The sequence below is a fragment of the Siphateles boraxobius genome, unplaced genomic scaffold (assembly GCF_051911475.1).
Source record: "Siphateles boraxobius isolate OS27281-9 unplaced genomic scaffold, OSU_SipBor_1 66, whole genome shotgun sequence".
In the NCBI taxonomy this organism is placed as follows: domain Eukaryota; kingdom Metazoa; phylum Chordata; class Actinopteri; order Cypriniformes; family Leuciscidae; genus Siphateles; species Siphateles boraxobius.
The window spans coordinates 32,625,288-32,641,376 of record NW_027509193.1 but is presented as its reverse complement, the minus strand read 5'-3'; the positions used below and the strand labels follow the sequence as shown (position 1 = coordinate 32,641,376).

General features: G+C 35.2%; 1 protein-coding gene across 1 annotated transcript; it reads right to left on the bottom strand.

The window, feature by feature from the left end:
• Positions 1-1,516: 1,516 nt before the first annotated feature.
• On the bottom strand, positions 1,517-15,984 carry znf653 (zinc finger protein 653). The gene is made up of 10 exons (XM_077213740.1): positions 15,659-15,984; positions 14,809-14,849; positions 13,633-13,932; positions 10,951-11,456; positions 7,281-7,446; positions 6,964-7,039; positions 5,426-5,537; positions 4,822-4,936; positions 3,643-3,742; positions 1,517-3,528 (listed from the first exon to the last, which is right to left on the bottom strand). Exons 1-10 carry the CDS (start codon positions 15,934-15,936, stop codon positions 3,351-3,353), a joined length of 1,872 nt encoding a protein of 623 aa, XP_077069855.1. The 5' UTR covers positions 15,937-15,984; the 3' UTR covers positions 1,517-3,350.
• Between the last annotated feature and the right edge of the window lie 105 nt (positions 15,985-16,089).

The following is a 16,089-nucleotide window of genomic DNA, read 5'->3' as shown; positions in this document are numbered from 1 at the left end:
CTTTTATGATGGATAGATGCACTTGTATGATGGATCGATGCACTTTTGTGATGGATCGATGCACTTTTATGATGGATAGAATGCACTTTTATGATGGATAGATGCACTTGTATGATGGATAGGTGCACTTTTATGATGGATAGATGCACTTTTATGATGGATAGATGCACTTTTATGATGGATAGATGCACTTGTATGATGGATAGGTGCACTTTATGATGGATAGATGCACTTTTATGGACTTTCAAAACAGAAACAACCATTCACAGCCATTATAAAGCTTGGAAGAGCCAAGACATTTTTTTTTTATATAACTCTGATTCTATTCGTCTGAAAGAAGAATGTCATATACACCTAGGATGGGTTGAGGGTGAGTAAATAATGGGCTAATTTTAATTTTTGTGTGAACTATCCCTTTAAAGGTATAGTTCACCCAAAAATTATATTTGTCATCACTTACTCACCCTCATGTTGTTCCAAACCTGTACGAGTTTCTGCTGAACATAAAATAAGATATTTTAAAGAATGTCGGTAACAAGACAGTTGACAGTAGCCATTGACTTCCATAGTATTTTTTTCCTACTATATATTTTCCTAATAACTACATTTTATAATATAATATTATCATTATTAGTAATTATTTTGAAAATTACAATAATATTTATCAGTAATGTATCAATATAGATATTACAGTACAATGCCGTATAATTAATTACAGCAGAAGCAGACCAAATTACGAAATACAGTAAAAATACAGTAAAGTACTATTTTGTAGATGTAAAGTGAATTACACCACAGTTACTGGAAATCGAAATACAGTGACTTGCTGTCAACCGTGCTGTTAATAATGTACTGTTAAAATACAAGAAAAACGTTAACAGAGAAATTGTTTCAAAGATGCACACAGGAAATGACTCTGACGTGAATGCATTGATTGACTCCTAGGTTTATTTTGTTATGAATAAACAAATGTGCGATCTATAAAGCAAAAACCTTACAATTAAAGTTGAAATGTTATAATGTTCAAGTTTTTGATCTATAAAAAAAGAAAGATGCACACAGAAAATGACTCTAATATGACCATATTGATTGTTTCGAAGATATTTAGTTTGTTACAAACAATGTGCAATCTGTAAAAAAAAACCTCAAAATTAAAGTTGAAATGGTAAACTGCTGAAAAGTTTTTGACCTTGAGAAAAAGCTTAAAGTATAGACCAACAATTTTTATGTTTATTAATTTATTTCATGTTGGAAAATTTTTGGGAAGTACACTTGTTTTGACCTGACGTCCATTGGAATGGACAAAAAAATATCAATGAAAGACAATATATATATATATATATTTTTTCAATTTGGTATCATTTATAGAAGCCTCATGAGCTGGAAAATTTTACTTTTACATTTTTCAGAAACTTAAAACATAATTCAGGTCTGAAGGGGTTAAATAAAGCTCAAGGCCGTGTGTGAACAACAGCAGTTATGACTCAGCGCCTTCAGAACACTTCAAACAAGGTCATTGTGCTTTCAATCACATTTTTTAATTCGTTCATCCACTCCACCAAATCTTTCTCTATTTATAAAACATAGCTGGAACTTGAAAAATGTAGGAATATCATGATGTACAAATGATAAAAAAGGGACATTCACATCAAACCAAACAACAACACAAAGAAATTCAAATGAACGTGGAAACAAGGGGAACTTTCTTTACACCTGAGAGTTGAAGTACTATTCGATAACGCTTCCCCCTCTGCAGGGCAGATTTAGAGCCATTCTCACGAATTCATCATTCATAAACAGCATCACAGGGTTCCCACTTTTCATGGACCAAGAACCACAAATACAATGACAGCGCTCGGAAAAAAGTTGGCTTATCCAAATCTAGCGCTACTTTTGTTTTAATGCACGTGACTGAGCGATTGTGTATTTGCTGTATTTTGGAATGTTTACATGTATACATTTAAAATAACTTCAGCTAGCTGAAATATGACGGTTGAAAATTACTAATGAACCGGGGAAAAAACATCATAAGCAGGAAGAAAGGGTTGATATTATCAACAGCACCAAGGTGAACCAAAAGAGGAAACAAACACTATATATTTTAAGGTGACGTAGTTACACGTTGCTACTGTACGTTTACTTACTATAGTATTAACAATAAATTATGCATAATTGCATAACCCTAACCCCATAGTAAGTAGGCCTACATGTAGTTAATTAATGTTACTTAATACTTACATGAGTAAGTACAATGTAACTACATTATCTTCAAATAAAGTGTAACCCCTAATGAATCTACATATGAAAGCATACATTTGCTTAACAAAATGTTGCTTTGCTTTAAATTTCAGCTTAACAAGTTATATAGAAGAAAATAAACAGGTGACACTACAATAAGGTCTAATTTTTAACAATAGTGAAAAGGTTTTAGATGTCATGAACAATATTAAATGTATTAGTTCAGCAGCTCTTTACAATAAGGTTTCATCTGTTAACACTAGTTAATTACATGAGTTAATATGAACAACACTTCTACAGGATTTATTATTCTTAGTCTACTATCATTTCATGATTTACTAATATATTTTTTAGATACAAAGTATTTGTTAACATTAGTTCATGACCCGTGAACTGACAAACAATGAACAATTCGATTGAACTATCAGTTACAAAGATTAATAAATAATTACAAAACTATTATTGCTCATTGTTAGCTAACGATTGTAAAGGTTTACCATTAATTTTAGCCAATGTTTATTTCAATATTTATTAACATGTTTTTAATTAACGAATGTTAACAAATGAGACCTTATTGTAAAGTGTTCCCAAAAAAGAAAATGGTAAAAACTGATGTGTTGATGGTTATGCGTATGGGGAAACTGCACAACCGTCGAAGACCCATTGTATCTCAATTTGTCTGTTAAAATATTTGATGATATATAATAACATGACTAGGAATATTTCGGGCTACATACAAGGATATTTCCTTACAAAAGTTAAAAAAAAATGTGTATTGGACAAGACAATGTAAAATAAAGGGTTTTATGAAGCAGTGGTTTTCTGCAAGGTACAGCAGACGTAGGTCAATTAGATCACCTGATCGTATGATTAAGATATGGGATTAACAAAAAACAGATGTAAACGTTAATATGTTTGTTCATACAGTGTCAGCAAAAGTAGTTTTGTTTTCCTGTGTCCAGCACAGGAATGAGAAATACACTTTTGACAGAGAAGAAAACATTGTTTTGATTCTGTCCATCAATGTCTCTCTGTGTTTTGCCGGTCCATTTGTCCTCTATTCGATTATTAGCCAAGCAGATCCTGATTTTTTCTCTCTCTTTAAGCGTCCTTCAGGACGACTGCTTGTCTGGATGGCTCTTGAGTTTGTGGAACTTGACGCTATCGAGTTTCTCGAAGCGTTTGCCGCAGTGTTCGCACGTGTAGTTGAAGTGGGCTTCAGACGTGTGTTTCCTCATGTGCCAGTTGAGTGACGCTCGCTGTCGACACTGGTACCCACATATCTCACATCTGTAGGAACAGGTTCAAGAAAAAAACACTTTCTTTTTAAGTAACCACGTCCAGTATGAGGTGACACTTACTAAATATGGCAGACGTGCCCATATGAATCAGTTGTGAACTCACTGTAACGGCGTCTCTCCCGTGTGTGTTCGCCTGTGCACCTCTAAATGATTCTTGCGTTTGAAAGACTTTCCGCAAGTCTCACAGATAAAGTCTCGTACACCTGCATGAAAGAAGGTAATATGTTTTTGATTACTGATAAATATCATTAGTTGATAAAAAAAAGCATCTATTTAACCTATGTGCTGTGTTAAATCCTTTTCCTAATTGGGTGTTTATACCTTTTAAATTGCTTATAAATCTCTTGTTATGATATCTTATTGCCAAATATTGGATTCAATCTTTTTGTCCACCTGTTTTTCTTTTCAGTTAGGGCAAGTTTTGTACTTCCTTTTGGATCTGACTGATCGTAGGCCTCATTGAACTGAGCTTATGCACCTCAGTGTTTGAGTGAAAAAAAGGTCACTCAAGCTTATTCGCCTACAAAAGGTGCATAAGCTCAGATCAATAAGACCTATCAGATCCAAAAAGAGATATCAGTTAACTCTGAAAGCCATAAAATACTAAGAGGCCGTTTACATGACTAAAAACGGAAAACTTTTCGTGTTTTGGCCATTCATTTACACGACAATGGTGTTTTGGGGGCCTGAAAACTTGCGCAAACTTTTAAAAACGGGTTTCAAAGTGCAAGTTTTTGAAAACGGTAGCATTATTGTCTCCATGTAAAATACAAAAACATGAATCAGTGAAAACATGCACTTGAATTTACGCGTTCAGAATATAGGCGTGTAATGTTTCTTTACAAAGTGACGTCGCCATCTACTGGCCTGGCATGAATAATGCAGCGTTTTTAGTCGTTTTCAGAGATCCGTGAGAACGGGGATCGTTGTGACGATGTTGCCATCTGTACTCAAAAAACACAAAAACGTTTCCGTTTTAAGTACATAGTTGTCGTGTAAACATACCCTAAATCTAAATACACTGAAAAGCTAAAACTAGAAAGCACTGAAAAACTACAACTAAAACTATAGCAAGAGATTGTAAATAACCAATACTTGAAAAGTTTTCATTTGTAAATGCATGTAAATTGAAGAGGACAAACTGCAAATCTCATAATAAGATGTTGACAAATAATATGCGTATATATGCACATCTTACACAATAATGTAATATGTGCAAAATATATATATACACAATAATACCTGATGCCTGTATGCTCTGAAGTATAATGAATGAATCTACCTGAGTGTATGATCATGTGCCGATGAAGATGGTTAGACAGATAAAACTTCTTCCCGCAGCCTGGATGAGGACAGACTTTGGTCCGGCCCTTCCTGTGCACCAGGTTCACATGATTCTGTCCAACATCCACCAGAAAAACATCTTTTGAAATCATGATCAATCTTGCTCCCAGAAGCAGAAAGTGTGATTGTTTTCCCCAGTACTTTACAAATGCTGCTCATCCGACATTCAGAAGACAATGGAACTGCTTCTCAGAAAACTAGCTGACCCACATTTGTAATTACATTGTTAATTACAGATTAATCTCTAATTACAGATTAATCCAAAAGCCAACCATCTCAATAAATATTTAGCAGAATTATATCCCAGCGTCCACAATATTTAACCCGTCCTGAAAGGGTATTTTATTTCCTGTTGCTAAGGTCCGCTGAACAATTAGAGAGTCTCCTTTGTGATGAACAATAAAACCCACAAAGCAGGTTTACATCAATGCATTTCACAGGGTATATCATTTCCAGTGTCTATTTGTGTCTGTTTGCACTGTGGCATTGGGATCCTCTGGCCACAGGCTCATTAGACACGAGCTGCACACACATGAGCTCACCTGGAAACTGCTAATGGCCACGTACACCTGACTGCAGCCTTCATACGGACAGTGGAACATCTTCAGCATGCCGTCGGCCTCGATTACTGGACCCCTCCGGCTCCTCTTAGACCTGACACACAAACACACACACCACTGAAATCACATCAAATCACATTTCAAAGACTTCATGATACCAGATACGGTTAAATGGCTTCAGTTCATTTCATAGAGCATGACATTATGGCTGGGTCTACATTTGAAAATGGGCTTTCGTCCACATCATGACGAAAACGGAGCTTTTTGAAGACGCTCTCGCAAGCGAATAGATCTGTAGTATAATATAGACTAGATTAGTATTTGAAAACAATAAAAAAAGTGTGTCATATGATGCATATATTACCCATAGACATCAACAGTATATGCTACATGCTATTTATTTTCACAGTGCTGTTGCTAAAGATACGTTAATTTGTACAATCTTCATATCACATTCCTGCAAAGATGACAGAAAAGTTACTCCCAATTGTTGTGCTGTGGCAAAACATGAGGGCAATTGTGTTCCAGTTAACATAAACATAACTTCAGCAGTGCTTGATTCAAAGGAATTTTATCAAGTGTGCCATTTTCCATATTTTTCCAATTGTGTTGTAGACCAATCATAGAATGGCGATTGAGTTTGACCTGAACGCACCAGTAAGTAGTGAGATATTTTGCTAATAAAATGATTGTGCCCGATGAACAGTGTGAGAGCCTTACGTCTGCTCTCTCGGCCATCATAGTAAGATAAGCATCTTTTCAGCGTGGACTAGCAACTTGACAAATGAAAATAGTGTTTTCAAACGTGTCCAGATTAACGTATATGTGGCCTATGCAACACGACGAGCCATTACATTTATGAGGCGTTTTAAGTCCGCTGGGAAATAATAAAGAACACTCCATAAAATATAATAGTGTGATTTTTTAATAGTGCACTAACAAAACTAGCCACAACAGTGATTATGATGAGTATCGTGGGTTGTTGCTGTATAGTAGCTAAGATGTTCTGAGTGCTTGTTTACTGTCAAAAGAAGCACAATGGCCATGTCTTCTATTAAGCGATTTCATGCCTATATCAATTTCATATTTTTAGGTTAGAGGTGTATTAAAGGACATGTCATGCATGAACCCAACCCAACAATAAAATGTTGAAGACTCCCTTTCCACAGTTTCCTATAGTAAGGAGTTGTTTCATTTCTTAGAAATTAGGCATGTGAACAAAGGCGTAAGAATACCGGTTAAGGCGTGTACAAAATTATGAAATTATTTTAATGTTTCTGAAAGACGTATCTTATGCTCATCAAGGCTGTATTTCTTTGATCAAAAGTACAGTAAAAACAATAATGGCGTTCTTGCTGCTCAAGAAACATGTATTAGTATTATCAATGTTTAAGACAGTTCTGCTGCTATATGTTTTAATATCTTAAAAATCTTACTGACCACAAAAAAACAGAATACAGAAATAAGAGGTTTCATGTTTTATGTTTTTATAGTGGCTACTGTGCCAAGACTTGACTAACCTACTGAGAGATTGCTGAAGTTTCTTCGAACAGTGAGTTTCTTCACTGGGATCCAACAACTGCTTCTCACCCAGATCTGAAACCATTAAACATCAACAGATAATATTGCAATTTTAAAGATCAAAACCTTAAAATAGCTTCTATTACTGACACTGGTTAAACTGAACACTAAACTCATAAGGAAGTAGTTAAATGTGGTTAAACTGTTTCGAAACACACATTGCTAGAACACAATGACTGTCTTATGAGTCACGTTTAAGAGCTGAAATACAGGACAGATCAGCGGTGGCCGTTGATGAACACAATCAGACTGAAACCTGAGTCGATGTTGGGATGTGACGTTTCTTCAGACTGGCACATCTGATTATACGACATGTCTCCGATCAGAGTACATGTGACCTCCTCGACATCACCGCTGCCCACGTTCAGCTGAATGCCTTCGGACGTCAGAGCCTCGTAACTGGGACCCGTAATTATGATCAGCTACGGGAGGGAGAAATAGAGTAGAGGGTTGAGTCGTATGTCAAAAAAAAATCATGACTTGCATGTCAAGTTATGCAACAACATGCAGTTGACAAAAAAATGACATACTTTCTGAGTGAATTATCCATCATTAGTAGTTCTTTCACCGAAGAAAGTGTGGCATTTAATAAGGATATAAAAAGTGCCCCTATTTTGCTATTTTAAAGGTTCCATATTATGTTTTGGAGGTCTCCTATAATATGTTTACGTGCATCCAAGATAAAAAAACATTGTAATTTTCTTATAATATACATTGCAGCATCCCCTCTTTTCTCACGGTGTCTGAAATGGTTCAATTAAAGGATTAAATCACTCTAAACCCCTTCTTTCTGACATTTACTCTGCTCTGATTGGTCAGATGGCCCAGTCTTATGTGAATATGAATATATTGATATATGAATATATGAAATGATGTGTCAAGGAGATTGCAGGTGATATTACTTTTGTGTGTTAACACATTCATAATTGAAGGTGAAGTTTAGCCTATTTTACATAGAAGGTATTACAACTTCTAATTTTAAATAATAAAAAAATACCCTTAATCAGGGTTTCAGCATGTATCTTCAAATTAAATGTATTGCTTTTAATACCTTTTTTAATGCTATTTTTTTACATTTTAAATGCCATACATAATCCATGACTAACCACACACACACATATATATTTGTGCTGTCAATCGACTAAAAATATTTACTCAATCAAAAAAAAAAAATTCTGTGTACATTTTTGTAGGTTTATATCTAGTTTATATATTTTATAATGTAATAATTTTACAGTTAATCTCCAAATTAACATAGAAACAACAAATACCTGTTTAATGGCATCTTTTTTATGATTGAAGGTCAGTCTCACTGATACTAACACAGCTATTGATGTCTGGATAAAAATTATAAAAATTCCTTCTGCTGGAATTTGCACTTTGCCACTTCTCTGATCTAGTTTAATTCCTGTTATTCCTGCTGTACAAAATGACCCGCGTCACAGCAATTTTGCTCCGGCCGGAAGCAATTACCAAACTGGTTCTGCGTGTTCGTCACACTAATGTACATATTTTGCGACAGCAAATAAAAATGATTCATTATGAAGGCCATATTCAAATAAATTGATAGTATAACATTTTCTTGCCCCGCGGAAACCCTGTTCATTACTTTAGGCAAAATATTATTTCTTTCTTTTGATTTTTGGTGTGAAATCCAAGTATACAGCAGAAATAATATGCAGTATACCAAGAAGTGTGCTATTTGTAGCAGTATTTCTCAACTTTCTTTGACTCCAAGGCCCCCCATTGTCAAAGACAACATCTGAAGGGCCTCCAACATTTCTGTTACTTTTGCTGTAACAACAACGTGGCTTGTTTGCAAACTTTTTTTATTATCAGAAACTAGAATTAGACATTTAAATCAATGTATATGAGTATTATATATTATATTTATAATAATAAGCCATTAAGAATAATAAATAAATAAAAATCCAGAATAAGAATTCAATAACTGAATGTTCTTCAGCGTGTACACTTTTTATTAAGAACAATTTTAAATAACTTTTCTAGTTGTTTGCGATTGAAGCGTTTTGTTTTGTTTTTTACTTAAAATGATTTTAAATAAGATAGTGCTGCCACTAACGACTAATTTTCTAACGACTAATCTTTCGACTAATTTTTCGATTAGTCGACTAATCTAAACGACTAATTTTTTAAAAAAAATCAAGTGTTTGTTATTTCATTGTGTCCATTTAATTTTGAACTCAACTGAAGGGCCAAAACATAAAATGTCACCTGTTCAAAAACATTATGTATTAACAATCAAAGCATTAACTATCTGCATTTCCATTATGCTATACCATATTAGTCAGAGTCCTAATCTAATCCTCTATTAACAAACATGTATGTATTAATTAAATTAGCTCTTTGTTCATCTATGCTGTTAAATAAATTTTTATAAGCTTACTGTAAATTTTTTATGTACATTTCTGGAATGCATAACTGATAACATCACTCTGAATTGTAAAGTAGATGCAATACATGCATTTTCTGATATTGTGAACAGCGCTACACAAATAAATTGGAATTGAAAGAGTCTAGCCCACTACGCATAGCTCTGCCTAATAATGAGTCGCGCTGAAAGCAGGCAGGCAGATATGCAGCTCGCGTTTACACTTGCGTGCATGGCGGGCCCGTGCCGCGGTTTGCGTGAATGTGAAAATAACACGGACTCAGGTGCGCACTTGTTCAGGAAGTAAAGTAACCTGCGCATGCGTTTTAGCTTATTATGATGTATTTAGTTAAAAAAACATATGTAAGGGATGATAGTGTTGATGATTTACCTTGGATACGAGCGAGAGTGAGCCTGCAGTGTATTCGTGCTTTGCGTGTGGAATCAGGGCAACACATTTGGAAATCCATTGTCTCCTCAAAAGAGTCCGTTTGAAAAACACAATACTGACCCGCGTTCTGTTTTCTATCATGCGCCGTGCACGTTTGCGATGGCATAATATGCACGCAAACGCACCAGTGTTCGATAGAATTAAGTTGAGTGTGAAACAGACCAACGCTGCGGGGGGCGCCGGGAACAATCGCGCTCGGACCGCAGCAAACGAGCCCACTTTGAAAGCACCGTCACCTGCCTCCGCAATTTTTCATATCAAAGCAGTGAAGGCGGGGCGGGAACGTGAAGGAAGAGGATAGCAGATTAACCAGCAGGCCGCGCACGGCGCACAGACTGCTGTGTGGAGGTGAATTAAAGTCAGCCGTTTGAGACGGGAGACCAAAAATAAATAGGCGGTCAATAGTAAAACGACACGTCGACTAAAAAAATTGCCGTCGACTAATTTGCATGGTCGATTACGTCGACTAAGTCGACTAATCGCGGCAGCACTAAAATAAGACAAAATAAAGATACAATTAATACAAAACAAAATTCACTTTAAGGAAAGGCTTTGTTTTTTCTTTTGTTATTTTGTTTTTGTTCAAAGGACTTTAAGTTTCATATCTTAAGTTTGTATTTTTATACATTTGATTTATATTTTGATGTTCCTCTCTTCTGTTGTGACAATAAAACAAACAAGTTTATTTTTTAAACTGCATTATATTATTTTAGTGAGGCTGAGGACTCTGAAATCTGTTTATGTTTTGTTACGCGTTTCTGGATTTAAAAAAAATATATATATATAATAATAATAATATTATATATATATATATATATATATATATATATCGGCCGATATATCGGAATATCGGATTTTTAAATCACCAAATATTTGTAATATATGTAACCCTTGTGCAGTGGTTGTCAACCTTTTTGACTCAAAGGCCCCCTATTTAAAGTCAGAATATTTGAATACATTAATGCTATTAATAAAAATTTCATTAAAAGACATCCTCCGAACATGACAGTTTGCATTGGGCCTCGAGACCCCCTGGTTGAGAACCACTGCTCTAGTGGGTCTCTTGTGAGCCCTTTGACCTACTTGAGATCCTTCCAGTGTGGAGTGCTGGTCCGGTAGCTCACATTCACCCATCACCGTCTGCAGATCCTGGCGTTCGAATAGTTCGCTCTGAGCTGAGGCGGCCGTCAACGACGGGACGCTCTCTTCCACACCTTTTCCAGAACCATCATCTCCATCTTCGCTCTCCCGCCTGTCCGTCAAGGGTGCTGTGACAACCATACATTCATATCTCTCCTCCGATCCCCCTTTTTCCTCATTTCCTAATGTTCCTGAATGGTCTGCCTGCTCCGTGACAGGGTCCGCCTCTCTCGCCGCATCCCGATCCGAGGCTTTTCCATCAGACTCGGCTTCTCGGTTCATGAGGACCTCCATCTCCCACACGGCCTGGTCTCCCAGACACTGCTCCGAGGCGGGAGGACTGATGTGGGCCGCAGGGGATCCTGGGAGATCATTGAGGGATGTGCATGTCATCTGATGCTCCATCTGGGATGCATGTTCATCATCGTCTTCCAACTCGTTGACTGCATCTGATTAAGATTAAGAAGAGATTCAATGTTAAATCCAATACGACAGAATGAGGGTTTGTGAGTTGATGAAAAGCTTATAATTAATACAATAATAAAAAAATGGAAAAAGTTCTGTTAAAACATCCTGCAAGTTTCATAGCTTAAAACGTCCACCTCATTATAAACAAAATATTTATTTAATCGAGTCGAGCTCCAGAAAAAGCTCGTTTTGATATTGGATGACCTGTGACATCACACATGCAAAAACATTTACATATGACCAAATTATCTCATAACATTATAACAGTGGCCGTTTACTGACAAGCCTTAAAGGAACCGCCCCGTAGAAACGGATCATTTCAGACAGAGGGTGAGAATGAAGGTTGAAAATAGTTTTTCTCCTCACATCTTTGTTTTTTTTTTGTGTGTGTGCAAAAACTTTAACATTATAAGTGAAGCTCAAGGAACATATTAATATAATTTTTAAAAATCCGTGTCATGACCTCTTTAAAAATTACAAAACACACAACAAAATTACTAAACCTTTAACTAAAGTTAAAATGAGAACGGAATATATCAAAATGTAATCAAAATATGAATACAAACTATAATAGTATCTCAATGATACTAAAATAACACTGTTATCAATTAAAAAGTTGTGATTTAATTAAATGAATACATAGTTTGATGCATGTGTGTTTCAGAGAAAATATCGCAAGCAGCTCATGATCAAGTTTTTTGTTTTATTATTATTATTGTAAACTAAATCTAAAAGTATTAAAAACATTGTTTCAAATAATATAGATATTTATAAAAAAAATAAGCTAAATAAAACATTAACTAAAACTTAAACTAAACAAAAAAATATATATATTGGAAATGTAGCCCAACTAAAAAAAATGTTCAAGGTCTAAAATTACAATTTAATTAAAATAAACCTGAATAGAAACATTAATAAACTACAGGTACATTTTTTTTCTCCATAAAAGCACATATACCAAAATTAAAATGAAACCTGACAATATAAAAATAAAAGTTAATCAAATGTTAATAAAAACTATAATAGTACATAAATAATACTAAAATAACACTCTATAATGTATATTATATGTATAATAATAATTCTCTGCATGTGCTGCGAGTTTTACATGCATTTGCATATCTGGAGTTTAACAGGAACTCATTTATGTGCGCGCGCTTGACTTCATTTATACATTTGCATACGTTCAAACACTCCAAGTTCCCAGCATCTCACCAGTATTATATAGCTTAAATAAACACCCGAGGATTTGAAATGTTAAAATCTCGAAGTTTCAACATTTGAAAGTGAAGAATTGAAGACAATTATTAATTCTTATCTTTTCTTAACTTAATCTAATTCTTCTTATCTTACTACTAATAACAATAATAAAATTATATATATATATATATATATATATATATATAAATAAAATAAGTAAATAGAATTAAAAAAGAACAAATATTGTATCTGTTAATTTGCATGTGACCATAAACTGTCATCAGAGAACAGTAAACATGAGAATATGTACAGTGATGTGAATAAGTGAACACAGCCGTACTAAAGTTGCCTAAAAGAGGAATAAAAAATTATCTTTTGGAAAATGATCTTAATGCCTTAATTAAAAAAATGAGGAAAACCTAGAGATTGGCATGGTTTTATTTCAGTTAGCCTAATAGCTGGTTTGATTTGCATTGAAAGATGATCTTATGGAAAGTGCCCCATGCCAATCTCTAGGTATGATGAAGGGAATGTGATGATGTGGGATATTTTAATTCCAAAGGCCAAGGGAACTTTATCAGGATGCATATTATCCTGGATCCATGAAATAACTGGCCTTTAAAAATAAAAATCTGCTGTCTCTATGGGAATTTAACACAGGGGTGTCCTGACTTATGTACCCTGTATTTTAAGGAAGAACATTTATTTAAAATTGGTGTCCTAAACTTAAAGGTTGGATTTTTCCTCATTTTTCTAATTAAGGCATTAAGATCAATTTCCAAAAGATGATTTTTTTTATTCTTCTTTTTAGGCAACTTTAGCATGGGTGTCCTAACTTATTCACATCACTGTAGTTAAATAAAAATGAACCAAAAAGTTCTTATTTCACATCTAGGTGGTTTTACCGACAAAAAAAAGGTTTGGGAACATACTGAAAGCAGTTTTAGATGTCCATACCCTGCAGCTGCCCGTGGTCTTGTAGTCTCCTGCTCTCACCGTCAGCTTTCTTCTCCAGAGGCCCGTCCTCCTCATCCTTCTCCAGCACACTGTCCTCCAGGTCTGACTCAGACTCTCCCCCTGCAGGCCAGGGCAGGCACTGCACAAACGAGTGACCCGCCACACACTGCCACAGCGCAGATGTAGATAAACCCAGAGTGGGCTCCAGCGCCTGCAGCTCAGGCTCGTGTGGGCAGGACTGGCAGTGACACTGGTACCAGCTCACCACGTCCTGCAGGCTGGTGGCGGACACCTTCTTCCCTGAGAGGAGAAACTTCATCATGTTACACTGAAGACTGGAGTAATGATGCTGAAAATTCAGCTTTGATCACAGGAATAAATTACATTTACAATATATTCAAATAGAAAACAGCCATTTTAAATTGTAATAATATTTTAAAATTGTATCGTATTTTTTATTTATTTAAAATCATACCAAGCCCAAATATTTAAATGGTAGCATACAGTGTCCAAAAGATTGGATAAAACTTTTTTTTAAAGACCCTACAAGAAGTTTGATTAAGCAATCAAAATATTATGAAAATATTAAAAAAATAATAATATTTTAAATATATGGGGGAAGAACAAAACACGTGGTTAAGGTATTTATCTGACAAAATTATTTGGCAAAAAAAGGCAAACTAAAGCTACATAAAGGCAAACTACATTTGTAAAAAAAAATTTTTTTAAAAAGTAAAAAAAACTTTCACAGTGAAAAAAAACAAGAGAAAAACTTTTTTCTAATTTTACTATGCAAAAAAAGCATAGAAAAGCAAAAAGCTCACATGAAAAAGCCTACATCGACTACAACATAATCAGTTATTAATATTTAATTGATTCTCTCTTGTTTTTGCACGTGATCATAATTTTTTTGTAGGATGGTTACAAATATGGCATGTTACTTGCCATTATTTTCACAATTACTGACTCCAAGCAACAACTACACAATATGCTTACAAAATCTTCAACAATTTTTTAATAATATTTTAATAAAGGGTGAAGATATTCCTAGGTCAGACATCCCTTTTGGTCACTACAGTATATTGGCTTGGGAAACACTACTTTTGAAAAGTAGTTTGTGTTACATGTGTACCTGTCAATAGAGGAAACCGATATACCTTTATAAATATTACTCACCTTTCCTGTGACTGCTGCATTGTTCAGGAATGGATTTCCTCCTGTCCATCACAACACATGAGAAATGTTTACATCATCCATGTTAAAAAGAAAAGCTACACGAAGGTTCAAGCTAACTAGTGACCACGGCTGTCTCTGGTTCCTATCCACTTTCATTGTATTGAAAATGGCGTACTTTTTCAACTAAATATCTTTTTTTGTGTTTTAAAAAGTCAATCAAAGGGGTTTGGAAAAACATGAATGATCTATTGACAATTTAATTAGATAAGGAGCCTACATTAGATTCATTCATCACAGCAGAAATGAAAGGCAAGTCAAGCACATTGCATTGTGAAATGCATTCATATGAGTATGAGGGATGCATATGGAAATGTCCTGGTATACTAAATTATGACCATATTCATGTACCACTTGTTTGCATTATACTCTATACTCATTATACGCTTCAAGAAGCTACAATGCTACTATTATAGTACAGATTTGTATGTAGTATTGCACTATACCATGTGTAGCATGGTATTGTATTTTTCCAGGAAAACATATCAATAAATAACATGACATTGCTTAGTCCTTATTAGTTTGGAGAAATACATGTAAACAAACTAAAATAAATCAATAAGGTAGAGCCTAATAAATGACAGATTTAGGTTTAACAAAGAACACTAGCAAGACAGTAGTATAAGACAAGAGTAGTAGTTGTGCACACAAGTTACAGCCCATGCATGCATGAATGAATGAATATTGGACAGCCTGCTGAATTGCAAAGCTACCTTTACCCAACATATTGATTTTGAGTGTTGCATGATCAAATATGGATTTTATGGGTCACTTATCAAGTATGAGTACCCACCTGCCGTATTTCTGCTGGTATTTTTCTCCATATGCCGAATTGAGCAGGATTAAATATTCCGCGAGCCCCGCGTCGCTCAGGCTCGTGCGCCGGCGCAGCTCGCTCCACACCTGGTGTGCTTCTCCCAGATAAACGCGCCGTACGTCGTACTTCTTCCGCGATTCCAGCCGCCGCTGCGCCCGGTCCGCGTCCGTCAGCCGGGGGCGACCCCTGCAGCGGCGCAAAATGGCTTTAATTTGCTCTCCGGTGGCTTTCGAGTTGGCGTTTACCGCCGCCATGTTTTGTATCAGCTGTTGAGTTGTTATGTTTTGTCTTAAAGGGAAGTGCTGTGTGTAGCCTTAAAGGAAGTGGAATTCTTTTGCATTTTATTTTATTCCGTTTTTTTATTTTAGTTAGTTTTATTAAATTAATATTTTTGTAGATGAATCATG

Excerpts from the sequence above, each read along its gene's own strand:
- znf653 (XM_077213740.1), bottom strand. The coding sequence starts at position 15,936 with ATGGCGGCGGTAAACGCCAACTCGAAAGCCACCGGAGAGCAAATTAAA. Across the intron at positions 14,850-15,658 it reads TACCAGCAGAAATACGGCAG|GAGGAAATCCATTCCTGAAC; the intron begins GTGGGTACTCAT and ends TGTGATGGACAG. Across the intron at positions 7,447-10,950 it reads CCACACTGGAAGGATCTCAA|CTGATCATAATTACGGGTCC; the intron begins GTAGGTCAAAGG and ends TCCCTCCCGTAG.